Source organism: Takifugu flavidus, chromosome 5 (genome assembly GCF_003711565.1).
Source record: "Takifugu flavidus isolate HTHZ2018 chromosome 5, ASM371156v2, whole genome shotgun sequence".
Taxonomy (NCBI): domain Eukaryota; kingdom Metazoa; phylum Chordata; class Actinopteri; order Tetraodontiformes; family Tetraodontidae; genus Takifugu; species Takifugu flavidus.
The window spans coordinates 13,321,981-13,347,684 of record NC_079524.1 but is presented as its reverse complement, the minus strand read 5'-3'; the positions used below and the strand labels follow the sequence as shown (position 1 = coordinate 13,347,684).

The following is a 25,704-nucleotide window of genomic DNA, read 5'->3' as shown; positions in this document are numbered from 1 at the left end:
TGTTGATCGCAGATCAGAAACAAATAACGGATCAGTAACATTCATTAGAAATCCTCCTAGTTGAAACAATTATCTGAACTAGTTCAACTGGCGACAGCCAACAGGAAAAGCAAAGGTCCGTTTGGTGACTGACTGCCATGACAACAGCCCATCATGACATCACGTGAAGAATGATTCAGAATTAAAGGTGAAGGCAGTGGTTGCCATGACAACCAAAGTGTGAGCCATCCTTCTTGAACTATGTTTGTGCAAATATCGATTATCTGATCAGATCAGACATTCTGTCCATAACAGCACTGAGGTTCTGGAGCTTCATCATCAGATTAAACATCATCATCACACACATCATCTTACTGGTTTCTCTGCAGGTGAACAATGTGGTCAAGTCCATCCACTGGGATGATGTAAGAGACCTGTAGACAAATAAATCCAGAAATCATCAGAGAGCCATCAAAGACAACACAAAATAAATGAAACAACTTTCATTGATGTCTTGAGCAAAAGGTTAAATGCCAAGTGAGGGGCAGCAGGAAATGCTGAGTAAGGGGGTGAGGTCACAGACAGGAAGTGGACCTGATTGGTCAGCAGCACTTCTTTCAGAAGGTCAGAGAGGAAAGTCCAGTACCTGACTGGGAAGCGTTCCATCTGCCTCCCTCCTGAACCGACCTCCTACTGGCCTAGGAACCGTCAGCTGGTAGGAGGAGAGATGCTGCGTCTGAGGGTCTGTAGGATGAAACCCATGAAGACTGGCTCAGATTCTAAAGGTGCTGTTACAGCTGAAGCAACATGTTGCTTCATCACACACATAGACATATAGGCAGCAGTTTAATGTTTGTTTGGCGGTATTATTCCCATTTTATAACCTCCCTGTTTGGTTCTCAGCTGTCTAAAGTTCTGTGTTCTAACCCGTCACGTGTAAGTAATCAGGTTTTAGAATGTGGGTCAGGTCACATCGTTGGAACATTTAATCCCTCATGAACTCAACCCACCAGAACAATTCTGACACACAGAGAGAAGTTCCTTCTGGACTCAGAAGAATCTAAGCTGGTAGCTGGATTCATCTTTGTCTCTATACCACCTTCATATGGACCAGCACCATACCTGTTCACCCCAATGACCAAAATCTTCCCCAAAGTAACAGCTGGTGGATTCTGGTTGAACATAACAGGGAGCCAGAGGAGAGGACGCAGTAGTCTGCTGGCTAAAGACCCAGTCCGGTGGGTAAAAACCAAATCCGGCTCGGTGTCCCCTTACTCACCTCCACACTGGGATTCTTGACTGAACAGCAGCAGACAGCAGCAGATCTCCAGCAGCTTCGTTCTTCCTCCGATCATCATCATCTCTTTTTTTCTGGATGATTCAACAATCACAGCCCGTCTCCTCCGCCCGGTTTCTGCTGTAGCTTTCCTGGTTGAGTTCCAGCCGTTTCCCCCTGCGGAGCCTCATGCTAACTGGACGGGAGTGGTTTTCTTCCTCGGCCGAGCCATTCCTTTCCCGCTGTTAGCTGTTAGCAGCTAGCTAAGTCTCAACACAAACTCGTCTAGATGCTGAGTCCAGCATAAACAGGGTTTCTGGATTCCGCTTCGATTCTTTTTCTCCCAGATTCGGCTCCCAAAACTCGCCTGGAATCCAGATACAAAGTTCCCAGGAACACCGTTTCCGCTAAAGCCTTACCACAATAAAAGCAGCGTCGCAACCAGTCTGTTTATGCCAAAATAAAGTCGTATAAATAAATTCTATACAAATGTATTTTAGGGATACCGACTTTAGGGATACGTAGCTAATTCCATCATTTATTTTGAATATTAGAAATGATTCTCAACTCCAAAATAACTCAACAAATTCATTTCAAATTTGTCTCTATTATTTTTCCAACTACTCAGTCTACTTTGATTGGTTGATCGAGTACCGGGACGAAGTTCCCTTTAAGCCACAAGCCTTCATGAGATGAAGAGACAATTCTATTTTCTAAAGTTTTTATTATTATTTTGAAGGCAAACTCGTTACAAAGGAATTTGTTGGTTGTTTTTCTTCAGTTACGTCATACATGGGGGGGGGGGGTATGCGCATGCGCAGCTGGGAACTCTGTAGGTCGGGTGTTCCGTCTTGCAGCGATCAGACTCAAACCATCAGCCCGTGAAAGTGAGGATGCTGAAGGCGCTCCAACTCAAACCCTGGACTCATTTTAATGTTGGACATCCTTTACAGTGCTGCTGTACAACTTCCTCACTGGATATGTAATGTTCTGTATAAAATTGGTGAAGGTTTTATAGTTTTTAATTTAATTATAATTTTTTCTTTTATACTGAGCCCGAGTCATTTGTTCATCCTGTCATGGGTTCAAAAACCATAAAGTGTTTGTCTGTCTGCTCCAATTCATTAATCTGTCCAACCTAATCAATAAAGCGGCTCAATTGAAAGAAACTGACAGAACTTTAGAACTTCCAGTTAATGTAACACAAGTAAAATAATTACTTCCTTTCTAAAGTTGACTCGTGCCAAGGTTTGCCTTCCAAAGTAAGAGTTTCTTTTTCCAACTGTCGTTTTATTTGGAAATATTGTGTAGTCATTGTCACACTTTTGTGTCAATAATAACAATAATTTTGTGAGTTTCTCCAATTTTGTAGTTTACATTTTATCAAATACTACAGATAAAATTTCTTTGAACTTAATCCTCTTTATTCTTGGACACAAAGGTTAAAAACATATGGGATTATAATCTCAAGTAGAGTCAAATCAAACACGTTCTCTTCTGCTGTTAAAATGTTTGACAGGGCAAACTGGGTCAAATTAGGAGTGATATTACTGCATCAGGTGATCATCAGGTATCACATCATCATGCTGAGCTCACTTCCTTAGCCCCGCCCACCAACGAGAGTAGATATCAGATCAGAACAATGACAAGAACTACCTGTGAACAGATGGACGCATCTCATCTGCTCACACAACCAGGGAGGGATCTACCCTCTAACCCACCACAAGAGGGCAGCAGCGTGAAGAGCAGTTTAGTCCATTTTTAACCAATCAAATGATTCAATTTGCTGACATGACTGGTTTTCAGCCAGTTTGAGGTCAGTCCACTGATTTGTCAGCTTCTATGGCTCAGCTGACGGTACAGCTGGATGGTCATCAGCTGAACTTCAGGATCTCCAGGTTTGATGTCAATAGCCCGCAGGAAGAAGTCCAGAGCATTCTCCAGCTGCCCACTGATCAAATGTTCCTTCCCTCTACTAACCAGCGACTCAAAGGTATCAACAACATCATCCATCTCCACAGTGCAGTGGTCCACCCTCTCAGAAGAACCCAGCTCAGGATCAGTGCTCGGTTCCTCAGTCTCACAGCTCATGGCTTCTCTGGACTCACTGTCCCTATCTTCTGGCTCCACCTCTTCTTCTGTATTTAATGTCTTTTCTCTAGTCTCCTCCAGCTGAAGCTCACTGCAGCGTGGAACAATAACGTCGTCCAGTTTAGCCTCATTAGAATATCTTTCTGACATGTCAATGTCATTCTCCTGGTCGTGGTTCTCCGTGTCTTCATCATCCTGGTCCCGATTCTCCATGTCTTCACCATCCTGGTCCTCATTCTCCATGTCTTCACCATCCTGGTCCTCATTCTCTGTGTCTTCATCATCTTGGTCCTGGTTCTCCATGTCGTTGATGATTAAACACAGAAGGGAACGGCGTGAGGCTACAGAGGTGTTTCCTCCAATGCTTTTCCTGGAGTCAGAAGATACTGATTTGGGTGTGGAGGCTCCAAGAATCTGAAATGAGCTGTCGAGTTGGCTCTTGCTAAGTTCCTTCCTCTCATCATCATCCTCATCATCGTCAGTGTCATAGATAACTGCTGCTCCTTTCTTCTTGGTCAGGATGATGGAATCATTCTCTGATGGGTCTAATTTCAGGCTTTGGTGGAGCTCTTCTTTGTGGTGCCACTCAGAGAGGGATTTGTTCACGTCAAAGCTGCTGTTGATCTGAAGCTGTGAGAGCAAGTTCCTCTCCTGATGGGCAAGGACCTCTTGGTCTGAAAACACCTCACTGTCCTCAAGTCGCAAGTTGAAGTCTCCTTGAAAACACGCGAGACCTGGGCTGACGCTGGATGATGTCTCTGCTTTGATGCTCAAATTTGATGGCCGTAGAGCAGAAGCGCTGCTGTTCTGCGGTGGTGTCAGATGGTCTTCTTCCAAGTGGAGGTCTGAACTGGGTTTCGATGGAAGAGTTTCATTTAGGATGTGATCATCTTCGACTGCCGTCAGGTACGGCTGACTACGGTCGCCGGCATAAACGGCTGCAGTCTCAGACGTGATGGAAGAATCCAACACCAAAGACTCCTGAATCACCTCCTGAAAAGCTTCTGCTGCCTCCACAGAACTCTCCTGAGAAGCTTCTGCTGCCTCCACAGAACTCTTCTCCTGTTTGTCAGAGTGGATTTTGGAGGAACCCATGTCTTCGTCCATCTTAAAAGAGTCATTCTGGATCGCTGCTACAGGAGATTTTTCTGCTATGATCTCCACAGTGAGATCAATAACCGAACTATTTCGATTCTGCTGGTTGGTTGTCCCACCAGAGTCAGACTGGTCCAGTTCCTTCACTTCGGGAGAGCTGTTCCAGTCCTGCTGTGGGAAGGAAGGACTGGTTTTTGGTTCGTTTTTTTCATGGGAATGTTCTCTGCTCCTGTTCTCCCTTGGTTGTCTAAGCCAGGTGGGTTCTGTGCTTGATGCCATGTTCTCAGTCAGCTGCATCTGGAGCTCAGATTCTGCTTTCATGAGCTCCTGGGCCTTCTGGACCCGTCCTTCAATATAATGGTGCTCCACCTGGTCTTCTGGTGTTTCATCATGATTTATGTCCAAGGAAAACATGAGGTCATGATCAGAGATGCCAAACATCTCCATGCCGTGGAGATGGGCGATGTGCTCGTCCAGTTGAGGGTCAGTCCATCGGTGTCTGGAATGCAAAGCCTGGAGCTGGAGCTGTGTGGATGAGGACCTGGTCTCCTCCAGAGTGAAAAGCTCTTTTAGCTCTTGCTTGCTAAAGTACCGGAATGGGTTCTTTTTATCTCCCGTGCTCTGTCTGATAAGTGAGTCTTTAAAAACCTGCCGCCTATAGATCTTCTCCTCCACCGTTCCACAGGTGATCAACCTGTAGATGACAACATTTTCCGTCTGTCCAATACGATAGGCCCTGTCCACAGCCTGGGCGTCAGTCGCCGGGTTCCAGCTGGGATCGTAGATCACCACACGATTGGCTGCTGTCAGAGTGATGCCAACTCCTCCCACCTGGGTGGTCAGGAGGAAGACGGAGTAGCTCCTGTCCATCTGAAAGAGAGAGATCCTCCTCTCTCTCTCTGTGATCTGCTTTATTGTACCGTCCAGTCTCATCACCTTGAAGCCTCTGTTGCCCAGGATACGTTCAAGGATGTCAAGAACTTTACGATAATGAGCAAAGACCAGAGTGCGGCAGCCTTCTTCCCGTAGCCTTTCCAGAAGTCTAAACAGAAAGACAAGTTTTCCCGACTCAGATATTAGAGTTTCGTCACTAACATTTGAAATCCCTTGTGCCTCTGCGTCCACCGCTGTGTCATCTCCTACCAGAGCATTTTCTCCACGTTCCTCTAATCCTAATTTGGTGATGGCAGCATCAGACAGAAGTCTAGGATGGTCACAGAGCTTTTTCAGAATGGTGAGCTCAGCCAGAGGTGACCTGGTGGTAAGGAGCAGCTCTTTAATGTGGTCCAGAGAAATGAACTGTCTGTATATGTCCTCCTGAATGGAGCTCAAATATGTCCAAACGATCAGGTCATTCTTTCTGGTTAGAGTGGGCATCACAGCCCCAGAGGTTTGTGGAGTCTCTGGGATGTCAGCGTGGGCCTTTGCTGTCGTTTCCTCTTTACAAAAATATACACTGTCTACCTTGTTTTTACGAATATCTGCCTTTGTCCTGCGCAGGAAGTGAGGTTTTATGATGGTCATGAGGTTCTCAGACATCCGGGAGCCAAGAACTTTTTCCCCCGGAGTGGCGTCCTTTTCTCTGGCACGAGTGATAGGGTTCTCATACTCTGTTTTAAAGGTTTTAGCTGTGCCGAGTAGAGTGCCCTGGCAGGCAAAGTCAAAGAGAGACCACATTTCCTTCAGGTTGTTTTGGACTGGCGTCCCCGTCAGAAGAACTCGGTGTTTAGATGGAATGGCATACGCACTCTTGGCTGTTTTGGTGGTTGTGGTTTTGATCTTGTGTGCTTCATCTAGGATCACGTAGTCCCAGGTGAACTCTTTACCATTGTATGAGGACAGCTGCTGCCAGTTGTTCATGAGCATTGTATATGTGGTGATGACAATACCACCTCTCCTTTGAACCTTCCCCAGATTCCTGCTCCTCTCCCCTTTACTAGTGCCGTGAAACTCCTTGACTCTCATCCCAGGAGTCCACTTGGCAAACTCTTTGGTCCAGTTTGTGATGAGTGAAGTTGGCATGATTAGCAGAGTGTGCTTCACCAGCTCGCTGTCGTACATGCCTGACAGGAAGGAAATCACCTGGATGGTCTTGCCAAGGCCCATGTCATCCGCCAGGATCCCACCTTTCAGTCCATCCCTGTAGAGGCTGTACAGGAAGGCCACCCCTTGTCTCTGGTAGTTATAAAGCTTTTCGTGTAAATCCTTGAAAAGCATTAAACCGCTGCCGTTGACGTTGACGAACTCATCATCATCTTCCTCCGAGTCATTCTGTGAAATCAGTTCTTCAATTTTCTTTATCCTAGTCTCTAGTTTCAGACTCTGGTGAATGTCAAAGGCCAACTTGAATAATGTCAGCGCTCTGTTCATGTCTCCCCGCTTGGCAACATCTTTACCATCTTGAATCAACCTGGAGGAGGCAAAAACACCCCAGTGTTACAATTTTAACTGGGATTTTCCAATAACCACACTTCAAAATGTCAATAGTGCACGTGAGCATTCAAGATGTGGAGGTTATCAATAGAGATTTCTTTGTGAGTAGTTTAAAATTCTGTGTACAGCAGCATGTTTCAATCAACATGTTCAACAAAAAAAGAGATTTGAAGATGTGACTGATCAGAAACATGACTGTGAAAGGGTGACACTAGACACTAGAACCCAACAAAACACACTATTTAATCAGCGCTCCAACTTAGAATAATGCCAAAACAACTTTCACCATAAAACTGTTCAACCAAAACTCTGTAACAAATAAGACAAATAAATATTTCTAATATAAAAGTTTCACTATGATATGATATGATATGATGCGTCCACTTTAAACTGTGAACCAAAAATCCTTTATTGAAAAGAAAAATAGAGAATTACACTGCCATCTGTCAGGCTTGGGCACAACACCAAAATCACACGAACGCACATCAGTGACCTAAAATGACGTCCTGTTAGGACTTTAATTAGTCAGCGACTTTAATTATCCGTTTGCATCTCAGATTGAACCCAACAGCAAAGTTACCTGTGGTATTCGTCCATTCTGTCACGTGTTTCCAATGACAAAGACCTGTGGAGAGACAAGCTCAGAGTGAGACAAGCGTCATCTCTCATAAAGACAATAGTCCTTTTCTTCCCAAAATCAGCTCCAGGACAATCATCGCTTTGTGTTACCTAAACAAGGTGGTTATGAATTTTCAGCTAATAACACAACTGCAAATGTATCATTATATCCCAAATCCGAAAAAATAATTTCAACCTTACAAAGTTCTAAAAAATAAAAAATGCAGCAAAATAATTATACGTATTAACAGTTTACTAACAAATGTAGTGTCGGTTTAATGATCGTCTGATGTTATAAGCCCTTAATTATAACGTCAATCACAGCAGATGCTAACAACAAGCAGGAAGCTAAGGTAGCTGCTAGCTGCGATACTAACTCCCAGAACAAAATCAGAGTCGCCTTTTTACTCACTTCTCCAATCTCTCGGCACAAGCATCCATCATAACACCGATGCGTCCAAAACATCCACGACAAATGACGAGTCTTCAGTTAGAAGTCAGGTTGCTGCTAGGTTCATTTACTGCAACTTCCGGTGTTCGAACGCACAGCGTTCCCCGCTATTTTGTTCAGGCCAATCAGAGAGCACGTTACTCTGACGCTAAAAAACGCAGCGATCCACTTGAGGAAAAACCAAACTTCTGGTGGGTGGGACCACAGGGAGCCCAGCCAATCAGCAAAGAGGTAGGAATTAATGAGGTGACAGGAAAAACACGCCTATTTCGTCGTTTCCGTCTGTGTTCAGAGACATTATCGGATTATCGGTTCGGCTGTCAGTTTGGTTCAGACACAAAAAAAAGACAAAATTCTGACTGTGAATGATGGATTTATTCATCTGTAACATGAATACATATTCAGGTCTACAATATTTTGCAAAGCTGAACTCTTACATGAAGATTCAGACTCTTGATACTTGAACTTTACTGGGGTGATTTGTTAAAGACCCACCTGTATATACAAGGTCATGACCTGACCAATACCATCCCGACATTGATGGTAGATTTGGAAGGGGATGAATGTGGTGCAGGATTCAGGGACAGTGATACAATAATTCAGAGCACTGAGGAACTCCTTACTCTGTGAATGTTCTGGAGTGGACCAGGAAGAACCCTGACCAGAAACTTATCATGCGTATCTGCAGAAACATGGAAATATCTGTTGTCTCTGTCCAGCCTGACAGAGCTTCAGAAGAGCTGTCACAGAAAAAGAAGTTGCTCCAACTAAGTACCGAGTAAAGAGCCTGAATACTGACGTCAAGGCAACATTGAGGTTTTTCTTTTTCAAGGTGATTATTGGCTGTTCTGCTTATGCAGTGGTCGCTAACAGGTCCACATAGTGTTCTACATGTTCCTCCAGTTTCTCCTGATCACCTGGCATCAGGCCAAAGATGCTAATGAGACAAAATCCAGTTAAAAATGCAGATGTATCCTAACAAAAGTCAGGATAAAGTTGGGATTATGGTGCATATGTGTAAGGAGCTTTAAGGATTATAATATGTGAAAGAAAAACAACACATACACAGAGTGTTAAACCTTAGACCTGGCTCATGGATTTAAAGAGTAGAATTACGGGAGGTTTTAATCCTTCAGAATAAGGGAGCTGTCTCCAGAGCTCTGATTTGAGCAGCAAAGACCAAAACTCTTTTCTCCACCTCAGCAGTGATGTCAGCCTGCGAAGCCCGAGGATGTTCTCGGACGAACTGTGCAATACCCAGAATGCACTGTTTCTGAGGACACACAGACAAAAGATGAGGTTCACCTGATTCTGTCAACATGCACATACAGCGCCCCCTACCAGGCAGGTACCTTGTAGGCGTCCACTTTGTCCTGGTTGGTGATCCGGTGCAGAAGCTCTCTGCTCACCTGGATTGACGTCACCGCCGCCAGAAGCGTCCGGTCCTCATCACTCTGAGAATCCAGCCATCGCAACATCGCCATCTGCAGGAAGATGTTTAATTAAGATGCCTAATGTGTCATTAAATATATTCAATGCAAAATCCCTTAAATCTGTTCAACAACAGGCCAATAACGTTGACTCTAGTCTTACAACAATGTTCTGATGTTTAAACATCGTTTCGGAGAAAAACGCTACATTTCTGCAACTTAATTCTGTATTAGAGAGAAAGAAAGCTATTTTGTTGAACAAAATCCTTATTCCTCCATTTTCAACAGTTGTTACACTGAGCCTGAAGCCTAAAAGTCAGAATTAAAACAACTGGAGGAAATGTCAATGTCAAAAAGGAACAAGTCATTTCAAGTGTTTGGATAAAATACTCTTAATTTACCTCCTATACCGTCAAAACCGACAGTTTCCTAGTTGTCTACAATGATGGGGGACAACAAGAAAATTAATTTATTGAACAACATCCCGTATTTTTGTGATCACTTTCTTTTTTACCTGCTGAATCAGCTGAGCGGTGCTCATCTCTGCTCCAGAGCTCATTGACCCCGACATGACCGGAAACATAAAAGGTTACTGTAAAAATCAAAAAGATTAACCCAGAGCTGGAGCAAATGCAGATATTTTCACCAATAAACAAAGACAAACACGATCATGAGCAGGAAAATATCGCCCTTCCTGTTTACGACTTTCTTCTTCTTTTCCACTGAGAGTTGACTAATGTTCTGCTGCCACCTAGTGGACAGATCAAGATCCTCCAGCAGCAGCGTCTGAAGCTGCGAGTCCGCTTTGGATCGAAAGTAGCTTATCTTATTACTCTACTGGAAATGCTATTCGGAGTTTAAATTACTTTGAAACTAATGAGAATAGGAAACCGCATGTGGAAAAATGTCCCAAATATCCTTGAAAGAGGGGAAAAGGTGAAATTTGTGCACATCAACTTCGTGTACACTGTAGAAGAATTAAAATTTTACAATTGTGTTTTATCACATCATAGTATGCATCATTCTATTTGTGTATGCACACATATATTGATCTTATCTAAATTCTTTATATTTCTGTTTGCATTCAGTTAAAAGGGTTGGCTGATGAGTGCTGAGTCAGAGTAGCTAAACATCAAACCAGATAACACTTAATAACACTTTTATTCAAAAATAAGATTGCAAGCCCTTCTTAAACGTAAGCAGCATCAGTTGCCATTCACACTACTGGATTTAGACTTTATATACTTCAGTTACATCATCTGGATTCATTGTAAAGTCTTGAATCATTTAGGACAGCATCCACTCATAAATACCATCATTTTCAAACACTAGTGTAAGAAAGAACAATGTTGAAGGAAGTTGCACACTTCATGCTTGAATCTAAAACCTTATTCACAGCATGTGAGTCCCAAAAGGTCAGAGGTTACTTGAGTTCAACTCTGGTTAGCTGGATTAGAGAAGGATCCCAGCTGTTTGGTGTTGCTGTCCCTCAGCTGTTCAAGTTGTCTCTGTCCTCGTCGGTATAAATACTCAATATGCATCACATCTGTCTTCTTGATCCGTGCATTCACTCTGAACTCCTCACGGATTCGTGGGACGAAACCTGGTTTGTCCCTCCCGGCCTGTAGGAACTGCCGGTACAGAGCCAGCACTTGCTTCTGTAGCTTACTGTGTCTTGCCATCACAAGGGTGGACTGACTTGAAGCAGAACCTTCTCCCTGAGGAAACCAGAATGTGTAACTAATACAGAAAAGCCCTGGGGTACAGGCCCCTGAATGCACCAAAGGCCCCGTCAGTGTAGAGCAGCTTCCTCTGGTAGACTGAGGTGATGCTGCTCTCCTGCTCCTCAAGCACAAACCTGGGTCAGTGGAAACACACACAGATGTTTGTGACAAGGACAAACAAGACCCATAAACAAGCAGACTGTGATCTGATTTATTAAACCTTCCAATGATAGATGAATGGATGATAGATGAATGAGGGATGAACAGATGAGGGATGGATGGATGAGGGATGGATGGATGCCAAGGATTTTGTAAGGCAGTCCTGACTCGACTTGAAAAACGAATGTAAATAATCTTGTTTTACAAAAAGATAAATAGGTAAATTCTTGTCAGAATGATGACTATTAAAAAAAATCAAAACAAAATAAAGCACAGAAAAAAACAACAGCAACAATTAGCAAAACAGAGTTAGTCGTTAAAAGCGAAACAGAGACAGGACAACTCAAAGACACATTTTTATTTGTTTAACAGAAAGTTGCTAACCAACGTTTTTTCGCTTCTTAAACGCTGTTCTTGTGTGAAAATCAACAGTTATTCGGCGACCGATAAATTGGATAAGTCGCTACTTACTTTGGACCGATGTTAGCTTACATGAACAGCCTCCGTGTGACCTTTCAGGAACACTTCCGGTGATATTCCGAGATAAAAGCATTTGTACAGAGACAAAACTGGATTATACAACCATCCAATCCCTTTGCAGGATTGTTAAAGTCAAAAACATTTTAACGTATTTTAACAATTGTGTATTTATTTCTTTTTAGAGGTTTGACATAGTTGAAAATCCACTCCCGGAAGTCAAGATTAACTTCCGATTTTGCCGCCGTGTCAAATATCACAACAGCTCAGTGTTGAGGAAGAATAAAGCGATCCATTTTTAAGGTTTGTCCGTCTATTCGTCTCTGACATAAAGTTTCCCGCTGACTAATAATGTAACGATTTCAAACCTTAGCTTTCAGCAGCGTGAATTACTGAGTCCCGTAGTTAAAAATATCAGTTCGGAAAACATTTTTCTCTAAATGTATGTTAATTTATTAAAAAATATATCAAGAATGAAACTCGTCATACAATTTGAAGTGTTTCGTTTTTTTCTTGATTTTAGTTTATAAAACGATCGATGAAAATGCATTTGCTTGCCGACCTTGATGAAAGGTCGTTGGCTCCATGAACAATTTCTGCAGCTTCTGCTCAGTCATGGAGAAAAGCAACAAGCCCAGATTCCATTGGAGCCACCCCTGCCACGATGTCTGTAGCAACCAGCCGGTAACATTGCTGTACATATCTGCCCCCAGGGGGGAGCAGATTAAAGAGAGCTAAATCTGCTTCTCTGGCTGCTGAGTCTCAGAAGAACAGGTGCAAGTCTCGCTCCGGCCCATTGAAGGGCTTTTCTCAGCCCTGGTTCTGGAGCTGTTGCAGCCTGAAAGAGGCTGTAGAGTGCTGTGGACCCAGGACACTGATCAGGCCCAGCTGGCTCCTGTTGGGGCCTGTGATTTGAAAAGAGCCACAATCTCAGCAAGTTGTGTGCACTAAAGCTGTATACTCAAGCTGACTTAATAACAGTAAATTCTAATTCCAGAGCTGTTCATGAATGTCCCTACAGACATGGAGGACACCGAAGCAGAGCAGTGCCAGCGGGTGGAGGAGCAGGTGGAGATACTGCTGGGTGGTCAGGGGTGGGAGGTGGAAAGGTATTATGTGGGTCTGGAGCAGAGCAAACCTGCAGCCCTGAGGAAGACCGTCACCTACATCATCTGCGCCGTCATCCTTAATGACAAGGTTCAAGACAACTGCTTGTTTCGGCTGATGTTACTCTTCCACTGAGTTTAATATGTACGTGTGCGTTTGTGTGTCAGGAGGAGGTGCTGATGGTGCAGGAGGCAAAGCCAGACTGTTATAAACTCTGGTATCTCCCTGCAGGAAGAGTAGAAGTGGGCGAGAGCCTGGAGGAGGCCCTGAGGAGGGAGGTGAGCCACCCAATGCACACAACTACTGTATGACAGAGGTGTGAGGAGTGTGCACGTGGCTGCTTCAGCTTTACAGCTGTTTACAGGTGAAAGAGGAAGCAGGGTTCGACTGTGAGCCAATTAGTTTGCTGCTCATCCAGGAACAGGGGCCCCAGTGGATACGCTTTGTCTTCCTGGCCAGAGTTACAGGTCAGAGGTCACTCATAATGTGTTTCATCAGCCACTCAGAGCTTTTATCTAAACTAAACTTGATTCCAAAGATGATTTTAGGGGAGATGTGTGGTTGTTTGTCCTAAATTAAAAGTGTCTCATGAGGATGACAACTTCTGAATAAAAGACAAGTTAGCTGCATTTAATCTGATTATAATCACTTCCATAAAAATGTTTTAATCTTTTAACCAAATCCATGAATGATTTTAGGTCCCCTTTCTACAGTAAATAGTTTATGTTTAATTATGTTTAGTTGTGAAAAATGTCTGCTTGTGTTGCGAACTGAACCTGAGTGATTGTTTTGTGTGTCAGGTGGGGCAATAAAGACGCCGTCAGCAGCAGATCAAGAGTCTCTTCAGGCCTCCTGGTGGGATCGAGAGTCCATCCTCCCTCTGAGAGGACGAGATATCCTGCGTCTCATTGACTGTGGTCTAAAGTACACAAGAGAACAGAACAGATTCTTCTCTCCAAACACCATTCCAACAGAAATATCAGATATCAAATTAACTGCGACTTTCATTTTAACATTGTTCGGCAGAAGAGCATTAATGGCACTTGTTAAATAACTGAATGTTCTCTAAATGTTCTTTAGGGTTTTTGTCTCTAAAGTCTAGAAAAAATCTAAATGATAGGAAAACAGTGTTATCAACAGCAGATGGAAAAGCAATGAATCATGGGAAGGAAACTGTCACAGTATGAAACATCAGATGACTCAAATCCTCATCCGGTGTTTCTAACATCATGAAATAAGACCTGCTCATTTCATAACATTCTTGCTGTGCTGCATTCAGGTACCGTAGGAATCCCTGGCATCCTGTCACGCTACCATTAGACCTGAGCTGTCGGCATGTAATTCAGAGGCTTGTCCTGGTCTACACAAACACCCAGCAGATCTGGATGCTGCTTGTCAAAGGTGGAACATCTTCAGTCACTGAGGATCTTTGTTGGACTACATTACCCACAAGTCTGTGTGTCTTTCTTCAAATCACCATGCGTATGTATTGACTACACTTGTTGGGATCTCGCAGCTCCAGTGCTCCACCTCCCTGCTGCTGCAGCAGTGAAGACCCATGCCGTCACTTGGGCAGCCAACATGGTGGTGCAGGACGCCATGCCGTCTGCGTACTACGACCACGATGTAACCACTTTGGGCATCTTCAGCCTGCAACACAATGGCCGTCAGCACGGCAGGACCGATGGCGTGTGCTTCAACTCGCTGGTGGCATTGACACCCGATTACGTCCAGCTGAACGAGGATGGCGAGAAGATGGACGCGACAGAGACGGGTCAGCCGCCACCTGTGGAGAATCCTCAGTACATCTGGCATCAAGTCCAGAAAGAACCTCTGAGAGAGAAACTGCTGGAAAAGATCAGGAGCATGTCCATCTTACCCATTCACAGCATGTACTGATGGGCTGACCTGACTCATATTCTGAAAGGTTGGCTAAAAGAAATTATCTTTTAGTCTGAAAATACAATTTTCCTTCCTTTGTGTCACTTTTATGTTGATGCGTTCAGGTTAGCATGCTAACCTGTTAGCCTGTAATACCAGGCTGTACCTCCAGGGTGATGAGCATCAGCCTGGGTGACCACATCAAAACCAGGACGGTTCATCCCCTGGTGGTTTACTGCACTAACATTCACCAGGAACATAATGGTCCATTGATGACATGGAGGACAACCAGCAGCAACTCCATTGGTTCCCAGAAGTTCCAGGAATTAAAAATTGTTTAATTTAATAAGGAGACAAGTGAGTTGAGTTTCCACAAACAGGATGTGAATTAAGAGATTCGAGTGGTTGGAGGCAAACACACGCTGTAAAACACATGAATGAAGTAATAAAGTTTGAAAGTGTGTGAAATCAGTTTTATTGATGAATAACTAATTCCTGATCAGGAGCCATGATCCTGGTTCGTCAGGATGGATCAGCTGAACAGTTTGTCTTCACCATGTTGGTGTTGACACTCTTCAGGTGTTTGTTTCTGGTCTCCAGACGGGTCAGCCACTCCCCCCTCAATCTGAAGACACACACACACACACATGTATTGTTACCTTTGTGAGGACTTATAGAAGACAACCCACATTCTGACTACAACCTTACCATTAAAGCTAAACCTTGACCTGAACCTTCAAACACACACTTAAACTTGACCAGACAAAATGTACTCACTATAGGTTGAATTTTGGTTCTCAATATGTAGTGATAGTGTGTGTGTTTGTTTTGAAGCACCTCTGTCTTTTTTCTATTACGGTATTATTCTATTTGTTCCATCAGTTGCTGGTTCTCTCTGAGCTCCACACACACACTGAAGGTCTTCAGGCTCAAATTAGAGCTCGTTCAAAACCCTCAGTCTTTTCACACATGAATGAGCCGCTCAGATCTTTAATGACTTGATATTTATCAGGGAAATTGCACTGATCACCCACACACACATAAACACTCATACACGCACGCACACACTCACACACACTCTCATGTGTGATTTCTGTCCGTCATCACTGTGTCATTATCTCAACACTTGCTGCAGCAGCTTCTTCTCGGGTTTAACGAGGGTGGACAGAGAGGATTACGGGTACACAGAAACAGATCCCAGGGATTAGGTGAGGAGGTGCCGGACAGATCAGACTGGGACGGATCTGGCTGCTAAGTAGCATTTAACACACAGATGCACAGAAGAAACATCTTTAAACCCTCCAAAGTTCAGATTGGACATTTGTTTTGTCTAACTGGTTATGACCATGGACTGGCTGGTTCTGACCATGGACAGGCTAGTTTTAACCATGGACAGGCTGGTTTTGATGATGGATAGGAAGATTCCCACCTCTTAAGTGCGCTCTTCTCCATTCGTTGCTCCTCATTCTCCTCATACTGGCACCGGCTGCTGATCCTTTTCTCCCATAAGGTCTGGATGTGCTGTCGGTTGTGGACCAGAGCCAAGTTCATCTCAAAGCAGCAGACCTGACAAACACAAATCAGAAGCACACCAGAAGCACACCAGAAACAGAACAGAGTGCAGCTGCTGGTCTGGACTATCTGACTGTTCTCATGTTAACAGCATGTTTCTACTTCTGGATCTATAATAATGTGTCAATAATCAAAAATATTAAACACAAAATTAAAAAGATCAAATACAAACCTTCACACAGAGATAAGATGAGTGTCCACCAACCTCTCAGGAGGAACAAATTACAGAGAAAGAGAGGAGAGGTAGATAAAGAAAGGAGAGCGAGAGGGAGGAGAGAGGGAGAAAGGAGAGGAGAGGTGAGAGAGGAAAGAGAAGAGAGGAGTCATCTTCCCCTCCTCCTCATCCCCTTTTCCTCCTCTTCTGCTCCTCCCCTTCCCCTCCCCCTCCTCCCCTCTAATCCTCCCCTACTCCTCTCCTCCCCGCTCCCCCTTCTCCTCTCCTCCTCCTCTCTGATAACAGCTGATGTGATCTCAAATGTGTTGACAACATGGAGAGTTGATGTATACATGAAACCTGTCATCATGTTTCTCAGAGAGGAGCAAGGGTGGCAGCAGGTTCTTCCCATCTTCTCCCCACATTCTCACCATGTTCTCCTCATGTTCTCCTCATGTTCTCCATACATCTGAGAAGAAACAAACAAGTCAGCACTGATGGAAAACTGAGCCCGTAAATGATCTGATGATGTCATTCACAATTGTGTGTGAAAGTCTTCACAAAAATAGAACTATAGGGATATGTGTGTCTGTGAGACAGAGAGAGACATGGAGGGAAAGAGAGCGAGAGAAAGGAGAGGAGATTGTTACGAAACGAGGGTTGTACAGGACCCGAACGCAGGCCAGGCCACAGTGGTAGAGTGGTCAACAGGTTTTATTTACGGGGGGGGGGGGGCAGCCCACCAGGACTGCGTAGCACCCAGGGAACAGACACGGCCCTCCAGGGCACAGGGAGCAGGAGCGGCCCGCCAGGAAACACAGAACACCAACAAAAGACGAACAGACACCAACAAAAGACGGACAGCCACCCTGGCCCTGACAGGCAGGCACAACCTGCTTAAATAGGCAGCAAGATGTAAATTGCCTACAGGTGCGCCTGCCTGCAGTGCCAGCTGCCACCAATTGTGCTCCACACACCCCCTTCCTGCAGGACAAAGACAGACACAACCCAGAACCCCAACATTACATCCCCCTCGACGGGCGCCTCCTGGCGCCCTACAAGGACTATCAAGGTGGGCACAGCAGAAGCAATGGGGAAGGTTAATGTCAGGGAAGGGGTGGGGGGGTTGGGTCTGCAGCTCCACCGTGTCCTGACCCGCCAGGTCCACACTGGCCAGGGTGTTCTGCATTTCCTGGAGGGATGCTCCTGTTCCCTGTTTGCTGGAAGGCCGCTCCTGCTCCCTGTTCCTGGAGGACTGCTCCTGCTCCCTGTTCCCAGGAGGGCCGCTCCTGTTCCCTGTTTCCTGGATGGCCGCTCCTGCTCCCTGTTTCTTGGAGGGCTGCTCCTGTTCCCTGTTTCCTGGAGGGCCGCTCCTGTTCCCTGTTTCCTGGAGGGCTGCTCCTGCTCCTTGTTTCCTAGAGGGCCTCTCCTGCTCCCTGTTTCCTGGATGGCTGCTCCTGCTCCTTGTTTCCTAGAGGGCCGCTCCTGCTCCCTGTTTCCTGGAGGGCCGCTCCTGCTCCCTGTGCCCGAGAGGGCCGTGTCTGTTCCCTGTGCCCTGGAGGGGCAGCGTTTGTTCCCTGGGTGCTATGCAGTCCTAGAGGGCTGCCCTCATGTTCCTTGTGTGCTCCCCCTCCCCAGTAAATAAAACCTGTTGAGCATTTTACCACTGTGTCCTGGCCTGCGTTCGGGTTCTGTTTAACCCCGTCCCGTAACAGAGAGGTGAGAGAGCAAAGCCGGGGCTAAGGTACAGGCGCCGTGAACAGAAAACCAGCGGAGGCACAAACCATCGCTCCCCTCCGTGATTATGGGCAACGTCAACTCTTTAGCGAATAAGATAGACGAGCTGGCAGCCCTGGGAAACCAGCGGATTTACCGTGAGTGCAGCTTGTTTATTCTCACAGAGACGTGGCTAACCGCTACCATACCCGATGCTAACGTGGACCTGTGAGGATTCACCGCGGTGAGAGCGGACAGGGACACAAAGGCATGCGGGAAGAGCAAAGGAGGGGGACTAATCATCTACACCAACAACCGTTGGTGTAACCCTGGCCATGTCTCTGTGAAGGCGGTTTTGTGTTGCCCAAATCTGGAACTGTTAGCCGTTAGCATGCAGCCATATTACCTCCCCAGGGAGTTCAGTCACGTGATCTGGCACGTGTGTGTACATCGCCCCCACGGCCAACGGAGCAACTGCGTGTGAGAAGATCCACAGCGTCGCAGCACGGCTGCAGACCAAGCACCCTGAGGCCCTCCTGATCATCTCTGGAGACTTCAATCATGTGACCCTGGACTCCACACTGGCTGCTCTCCACCAGGTTATTGACTGCCCCACAAGAAACAACAGGACGATCGACCTACTGTACACCAACGTCAAGGAGGCATACAGAGTCATCGCTCTCCCCCCCACTGGGCAAGTCGGACCACAACCTGGTGTACGTGCAGCCCCAGTACACCCCACTGGTCCAAAGGCAGGCAGCCTCCACCCGCTCCATCAGGAGATGGACTCCTGAAGCAGAGGAGGCTCTGAAGGACTGCTTTAACACCACGGACTGGGATGTACTGCTGGGGGAACATGAAGAGGACATAGATGGGATGACCGACCGTCTCACAGACTACCTCAATTTCTGTGTAGATGTGGTTGTCCCCACCAAGACTGTATAGTGTTATCCTAACAATAAGCCATGGGTAACACAGGAAGTCAAGGATGTCCTCAATAAGAAGAAAAAGGCCTTCAGAAATAAAAACAGGGAGGAGATGAAAGAAGCGCAGAGGGAGGTGAAACGCTGCTTGAAGGAGGCGAAGAACACCTACAGGAAGAAGGTGGAGAAGAAGCTGGCTGATAACAACATGCGGGATGTCTGGGAAGGTGTCAGGACCATCACTGGTCACAAAGCCAAGACCAGCATGGAAGGGGGAGGAGTGGAGAGGGCAAACAACCTGAACCAATTCTTCAACAGGTTCAGTCAGCCCACTCCACTCCAATCCTCTGCCCCCCACCTCAGCAGCCCAGCTCCCTCCACCCCCCCCCCCCCTCCAGCAGCCGAACTCCCCTCTACCTACCAACCCCCCCCCTCCACCCCCCACCCCCCCCACCACAACTTCCCCAACCCAACCCCACCTCCCCTCCTCCCTCCTCCATCTCCCCTCCCTCTACTGACCTCCCTCCTCCCACCCTTCCACCCCACTCTACCACCCCATTCCCCTGCTCTCACCACACCATCCCCACATCCTCCCTGCTTCACGGCTGACCAGGTGAGGGGAGAACTGAGGAAGCTCCGGCCCCGAGAAGCAGCTGGCCAGGATAGAGTCTGTCCCCGGTTCCTCAAGACCTGCGCTGCTGAACTCGGGGAGCCGCTACAACGGGTCTTCAACCTCAGCCTGGAGCTGGGGAAAGTGCCCACCTTATAGAAGACGTCCTGCATCATTCCAGTCCCCAAGAAGAACAGACCGAGTGAGCTGAACGACTTCCGGCCGGTGGCACTCACCTCACATCTGATGAAGACTCTGGAGCGGCTCTTCCTCAACCTCCTCAGGCCCCAGGTGCAGCACACTGAGGACTCCTCACAGTTCGCCTACCGGGACAAGGTCGGTGTAGAGGACGCCATCATCTACCTGCTGCACCGAGTCCACTCGCATCTGGACAAGGGGAGTGGCACAGCGAGAATCCTCTGTTTGGATTTCTCGAGTGCCTTCAACACGATCCAACCCCTTGTCCTACAGGACAAGCTTCTACAGATGCGAGTGCTGGATCTCCAGCTACCTCACCGACAGGCCGCAGTTCGTCAGGATGAAGGACACCACGTCTGACACTGTGGTCAGCAGCATCGGTGCTCCATAGGGGACTGTGCTGTCCCCCATCCTCTTCACTCCTCGGACTTCTGTTACAACTCCGAAATGTGTCATATTCAGAAGTTCGCAGATGACACAGCCATCGTTGGATGTATCAGAGACGACGAAGAGGAGGAGTACCGGTGCCTGGTGAGGGACTTTGTTGCCTGGTGCCACAACAACGGCCTGCAGCTCAACACCTCCAAAACTAAAGAACTGGTCATTGACTTTGGGAGGGACCGACCGAGACCTAGACCAGTTCAGATAGGAACGGAGGAGGTGGAGGGCGTGCAGACCTACAAATATCTTGGGCTGTGGCTGGACAATAGGCTGGACTGGACAAGCAACATGAGGCAGCTGTACAAGAAGACCCAGAGCAGGAGACTCAGATCCTTCAACATCTGCAGGAAACTCCTCTGGATGTTCTACCAGTCTGTGGTCGCCAGCATCCTGTCCTACGCTGTGGTGTACTGGGGGGGGGGAGTGTGACAAAAGTGGACCTCTCCAGCCTGGAGAAGCTGATCAGGCGGGCCACCTCAGTGGTGGGGATGAAGCTGAAACCTCTGGCAACAGTGGCAGAGAGGAGAACTATTGACAAACTGCAGAGCATCATGGACAATGTCCGCCACCCTCTGCACACTGTCATCCACAGCCAGAGAAGCCTGATCAGCCAGAGGCTGCGCCTCCCCAAGTTCAGGACAAACAGACTGGGGAACTCATTCATCCCCCGAGCCATCAGACTGTTCAACTCCTCACTGGGGGGGAGGAGGGCCAACAGAAGGACTGGCATAACACTGCAATAACATAATACTGGGACATCCATTCATTCAGTTCATTCATCCATCTATTCATTTATTTACATTTTTATAGTTTTATATTTTATATTTATATTCTATTTTTATTTTATTCTATTTTTATTATCTTTAATAGGTTAAATGGTGTGTAATGGTGGTGGGTAATTTTGTACAGTGCTGTATGTTTTCTTGGAGATGCTAATTTCCCTGATGGACACCCCCTAAAGGAATCAATAAAGTACTCAATCAATCAATCAATCAATCAAAGAGAAGAGAGAGGAGAGTCATCTTCCCCTCTTCCCTCATTTTCCCCTCCTCATCCCTTTTTCCTCTTCTTCCTCCCCTCTTCTTCCTCTTCCCTCCTCTTCCTCCCCTCCTCCTCCCCTTCCCCTCCTCCTCCCCACCCCCTCTCCTCCCCTACTCCTCTCCTCTCCTCCCCACTCCCCCCTCCTTCCCTCTCCTCTCCTCTCCTCTCCTCCCCTCCTCCTCTCTGATAACAGCTGATGTGATCAAATGTGATCTCAGATGTGTTGACAACATGGAGAGTTGATGTAAACATGAAACCTGTCATCATGTTTCTCAGAGAGGAGCAAGGGTGGCAGCAGGTTCTTCCCACATTCTCCCCATCTTCTCCTCGTGTTCTCCCCATGTTCTCCAGACATCTGCGAAGAAACAAACACAAGTCAGCACTGATGGAAAACTGAGCCCGTAAATGATCTGATGATGTCATTCACAATTATGTGTGAAAGTCCTCACAAAAATAAAACTATAGGGTATAGGGATATGTGTGTCTGTGGCGGGGGGGGGGGGGGGGTGCTTAATGGAAGAAAGTGTGAAAGTGCTTTGACATTGATGTCATGAAATCAAGAACATCTTTTCTTAGCACGCGTGCGCGTGTGTTTCTGGTCCTCGGGAAGCAACATGCACCATCTGCAGCTGCTGAGGTATTTGTGAACATCTGGGACACAGCGCCCCCATGTGATGGGGAACATATGGGGATGCTGACCTTTGACGCAGTCACGTGGTGTTCAAGCCCAACGTGACGTCACTAGTCAATATTAAAATATTATATATACTAACTGTACTGCATGATATGTATATTTGTGATTATTAATGATCATATAAATAATGAATTAATGATCATATAAATGTTGACAAGAAAAACTGAGTCACATTTTGTAGTTTTTTGGGTGAAAAGGACAGAGTATAATAATAATACTTATACTACTAATAACACTACTACCACTACCACTACCACTACTACTACTGCTGCTAATAACAACAATATTAATAATGTTATTGTAATAATAACATTACTGCTACTATTACCAACAACAACAACTCTGACCTCATGAATGAACAGCTGAACTGCAACTGCTGATCATGACTTCAGTTCTATTTCAGGAACACTCATGTCGAACCATTGTCAGATATTAATAGAACAATCTGTGATTTTTCTGCATGTTTCCATGGCTTCACCATGTTTAATGTTAAATAAAGTTTGTTTTTTTTAAATTTTCCTATAGTCAGAAACTAGTTCACATCGTTAACTATTGTAACTTTACCTGTTTGTAATGAGAGAGGGAGGAGTCATGTGACACACACCATCTCACTTTTTAAAAATAGCACACACGTCTGGTTTTCATAAACAATCTGGTGAAGGAGCAGGACACTAGCAGGTAGGAGGAGATCTGATTGGATTCTTTGAGCTCTCAGAAGATTAAAGACATTCAAACTAATTATAACTGACATTGTTAGCAAATGCTAACATACTGAAGCTAGCACTAAATATGCCCTTTATTGGAGGGTTAAAAACTGTAATAATAATAATAATAATAATAATAATAATAATAATAACAGTGCTACAAACCAATCTGGTCCTGTGTTAAACCAGTTTTGGTTGTGGGGGACCAGATCTGTCATGAGTATAGACTGATTTTCTTGACAAAATGCTATTACTTCCTCCTCCACCTCTTTATCTTTTTCTCCCCCCTCCTCCCCCTCAAGAACCATAATGGGTCGAGAGAGGAGTGTGGATGTTCCGGTCTATGATGTTTCACTGATCAGAGGGATCTGGGAGGTCCATGTGAAAAAACACCGGCAGAAACAGAAAAAGGAGCAGGAAAGGAAGGAGAAAAGCGCATTGGCCAGGTATGAAACACCTGATGGTCAGCTGACAGTAACAGTAACACAAATGTCTGTGTGACTGCAGGATTGAGCTGCAGTGGCATTACCGCATCTGCTGTAAGACCCTGAGAACCAATGAACAGAAACTCCTACACCAGTACCTGGAGAGATCCATGCTGCCACACACGTCACCAGGTGAGACACGGGTCACAAAAGTGACAACAGGCAAGGACAATCACATGGGTAAACAAGACCCAGTACAGGTGAATACACACCTGCAGGTACTTGACTCCTTCATTGAGTCCCCCTATGATTTTTATTGGCTGATCTGTTTTGTTTTGATCACTTGTCAGAAATGGATCAGCTGGATCAGATAGACCAGGTGGATACGATGGATGAGGTGCCAAAGATGCTAACCTTCCAGCTGAATGGAGAGAACTGGATGGTGAGGTAGCGCTCCATGTGGTTCACCTGTAGGGAAATAACAGGTGCTGAGTGGAAACTTTGTGCAGGAGTTTCCCAGAGAGCTACAGTGGATGACCTACTTGAGAGAATGGCACATCAGCGGGACGAAGATCCGCCAGCTTCCTGACTACCTGGCTCAGTTCACTCAGCTCACCATCCTCGACATCCCCAAAAACACCATTACTGAGCTGCCACCTGAGATCGGTGAGTCACCTCTGTGTTTCGGTTGGATTCTTCTCCAATAATCTGACAACCAAACGCCAGCCTTCCATCCACAGGTAGACTGGTGATGTTGAAGGAACTAAATGTGAGCTACAACCGTCTGTGCAGAGTTCCTCCAGAGCTGGGGAACTGTGAAGACCTGCAGAGACTGGAGCTAACTGGAAATCACCTGTGTGAGCTGCCATTCGAGGTGAGACAGACCTGCTGGTGTCCTCACAGCCACTCGTGGCTTCTCTTGCTGTGGTAAAGGAAATATCTGACCAAATTCCACCAGATGTTGTTCAGGTTTAGGAGCTGAAAGTCTCTTAAAAACAGTCAATATTGAAAATTTGAATGTCACCATCAGCTGAGTAGCCTGAGGCAGCTGGTTCACCTGGACATCGCAGAGAACAGGTTTGTATCGATCCCTATCTGTGCCCTGAGGATGAGCGGCCTGCTCCTCCTGGATCTGAGCAACAACCGTCTGACTGACCTGCCACAGGACATGGACAGGTAACCGCTGGCCTCAGCACCACCTGAGCTCAACCACCAATGAGCAAGAGTGTTGTGTTGGATCATCAGTTTTTCCTCTCTTCCTGTTTTCACCTGCATTGTCACCACGGGTTGTAGCTGTGCTAATCTAAAGAGGCTTGAGTTTGCCTGGAAACAATAACAAAGGTTTTGACTGGTGTAAAGTCATGATACAGCAGCCATCTTTAATTAGAGGTGTGGTTACAGGCTGGAGCAGCTGGTCACCCTGTTCCTGCATAAGAATCACCTGTCCTACCTTCCTCACTGTCTCACCAACATCCTCACGCTCAGAACAATTGTAGTCAGCGCTGATGAGCTCAACTGCATCCCGACCAGACTTTGCAACAACCCCGCCATCAAGTAGGTCACCACGTAGACCATCACGTAGGCCATCATGTTGATCACCATGTAGGTCATTGCACCAGAAGCCAAAGAGAACATTTCAGGAACACCAAATGAGGAAAACATATATTAGTTGACGAGTGAAAAAGATCTGGTGGTTGCGCCCTCTAGTGGCAGCCTGTGGACACTGAAGACTCCCAGTGGAACAAAGTGAAACGCATGCTTTTGTTCTAAAACACCACATTAGAGTGAGAATATGAGAAACTGGCACACAGAGATGAGCCAGGCTGTTGCATTCTCATCTGTTGCTGACAGATTTATCCGACTCTATGAAAACACCATGAAGAAATGTGAAGAGGAAGAAGAGGAGAGAGGGAAGAAGAGAAGGTGGACAGAGTGGAGGGAGGTGAAGGACAGCAGGGAGAAGGAGTTCATGGAAACCTACATCAGCTCACTGAAGGACAGAGGTGAGTTTCGTCGTGCAGAAATATTTCTGAACATTTTTGGGCAGTGAAGAAGTCAAGTGTGTGTTTGTCACAGACAGCATTCCCTACTCCACCACCAAGGTGTCCATCACCTGCCTGCTGTGAGGGGACAAAGGTCAGACAGGCGTGAGGGGTCAGTGGTCAGACCTCCACCTTGTGTCTGGTTCAGATCTTTTCGTCATGAACGAACTCAGATGTCGACTAACATTCACTTTCAGTTATTTTACTTTTGGATTTGTGAACTTTTTGCTTTTTTTAAAAAAAAGTTGACTCCATCATTTGTGCAATATTTAACCATGTGATACATTAAAACCATTTCAAAACAAAATATTAAATTTTCAGTTAAAATTCGTAAAATTGTTGTTTATTTGATTTTACAGTTGTGACTAAATAAAGACAACAAAGATTTAGTCATGAACAGTCATACAATTTAACCTGTGTTTCTGTGGTGTTTGCATTTTATTTTGCTGTGCGTGTATGTGTG

At 45.9% G+C, this 25,704-nt stretch overlaps 5 protein-coding genes across 15 annotated transcripts in view; 2 read left to right on the top strand and 3 right to left on the bottom strand.

Annotated features, from left to right (window-relative positions):
• The window catches only part of adam9 (ADAM metallopeptidase domain 9), an 8,599-nt gene extending 6,929 nt beyond the window's left edge, over positions 1–1,670 (bottom strand). The window contains exons 1-3 of the mRNA XM_057033108.1: positions 1,259–1,670; positions 626–723; positions 355–413 (exon numbers count right to left, since the gene is read on the bottom strand). Coding sequence (XP_056889088.1) covers positions 355–413; positions 626–723; positions 1,259–1,340 — 239 coding nt within the window. The 5' untranslated portion in view covers positions 1,341–1,670. The remainder of the gene's footprint in view (positions 1–354; positions 414–625; positions 724–1,258) is intronic.
• A 289-nt stretch (positions 1,671–1,959) lies between these two features.
• ercc6l (excision repair cross-complementation group 6-like) lies at positions 1,960–8,071 on the bottom strand. Its single transcript, XM_057033098.1, has 3 exons — positions 7,905–8,071; positions 7,455–7,499; positions 1,960–6,851 (listed from the first exon to the last, which is right to left on the bottom strand). The coding sequence occupies exons 1-3, from the start codon at positions 7,934–7,936 to the stop codon at positions 3,089–3,091; spliced, it is 3,840 nt and encodes a 1,279-aa protein (XP_056889078.1). The 5' UTR covers positions 7,937–8,071; the 3' UTR covers positions 1,960–3,088.
• Positions 8,072–11,900: 3,829 nt separating this feature from the next.
• On the top strand, positions 11,901–15,192 carry nudt18 (nudix (nucleoside diphosphate linked moiety X)-type motif 18). 4 transcript variants are annotated; one of them, XM_057033124.1, is made up of 7 exons: positions 11,901–12,036; positions 12,755–12,930; positions 13,008–13,118; positions 13,205–13,307; positions 13,641–13,764; positions 14,120–14,241; positions 14,357–15,192. In XM_057033124.1, the coding sequence occupies exons 2-7, from the start codon at positions 12,757–12,759 to the stop codon at positions 14,737–14,739; spliced, it is 1,017 nt and encodes a 338-aa protein (XP_056889104.1). In that variant the 5' UTR covers positions 11,901–12,036; positions 12,755–12,756; the 3' UTR covers positions 14,740–15,192. The 4 variants fall into 4 exon arrangements, with proteins under 4 accessions (XP_056889104.1, XP_056889103.1, XP_056889100.1 ...); XM_057033123.1 differs by having other exon boundaries at positions 11,966–12,666; XM_057033121.1 differs by having other exon boundaries at positions 11,978–12,036; positions 12,447–12,930.
• LOC130525881 (protein FAM240B) lies at positions 15,173–17,324 on the bottom strand. Of its 8 annotated transcripts, none has more exons than XM_057033132.1 (4): positions 17,191–17,277; positions 16,879–16,916; positions 16,151–16,287; positions 15,173–15,346 (listed from the first exon to the last, which is right to left on the bottom strand). In XM_057033132.1, exons 2-4 carry the CDS (start codon positions 16,879–16,881, stop codon positions 15,244–15,246), a joined length of 243 nt encoding a protein of 80 aa, XP_056889112.1. In that variant the 5' UTR covers positions 16,882–16,916; positions 17,191–17,277; the 3' UTR covers positions 15,173–15,243. The 8 variants fall into 8 exon arrangements, with proteins under 8 accessions (XP_056889112.1, XP_056889107.1, XP_056889108.1 ...); XM_057033127.1 differs by having other exon boundaries at positions 16,801–16,916; positions 17,191–17,274; XM_057033128.1 differs by having other exon boundaries at positions 16,801–16,916; positions 17,173–17,265.
• Positions 17,325–22,713: 5,389 nt separating this feature from the next.
• On the top strand, positions 22,714–25,649 carry lrrc2 (leucine rich repeat containing 2). Its single transcript, XM_057033825.1, has 10 exons — positions 22,714–22,748; positions 23,077–23,220; positions 23,282–23,391; positions 23,550–23,641; positions 23,709–23,865; positions 23,940–24,073; positions 24,230–24,375; positions 24,601–24,753; positions 25,051–25,202; positions 25,276–25,649. The coding sequence occupies exons 2-10, from the start codon at positions 23,084–23,086 to the stop codon at positions 25,323–25,325; spliced, it is 1,131 nt and encodes a 376-aa protein (XP_056889805.1). The 5' UTR covers positions 22,714–22,748; positions 23,077–23,083; the 3' UTR covers positions 25,326–25,649.
• Positions 25,650–25,704: the final 55 nt, after the last annotated feature.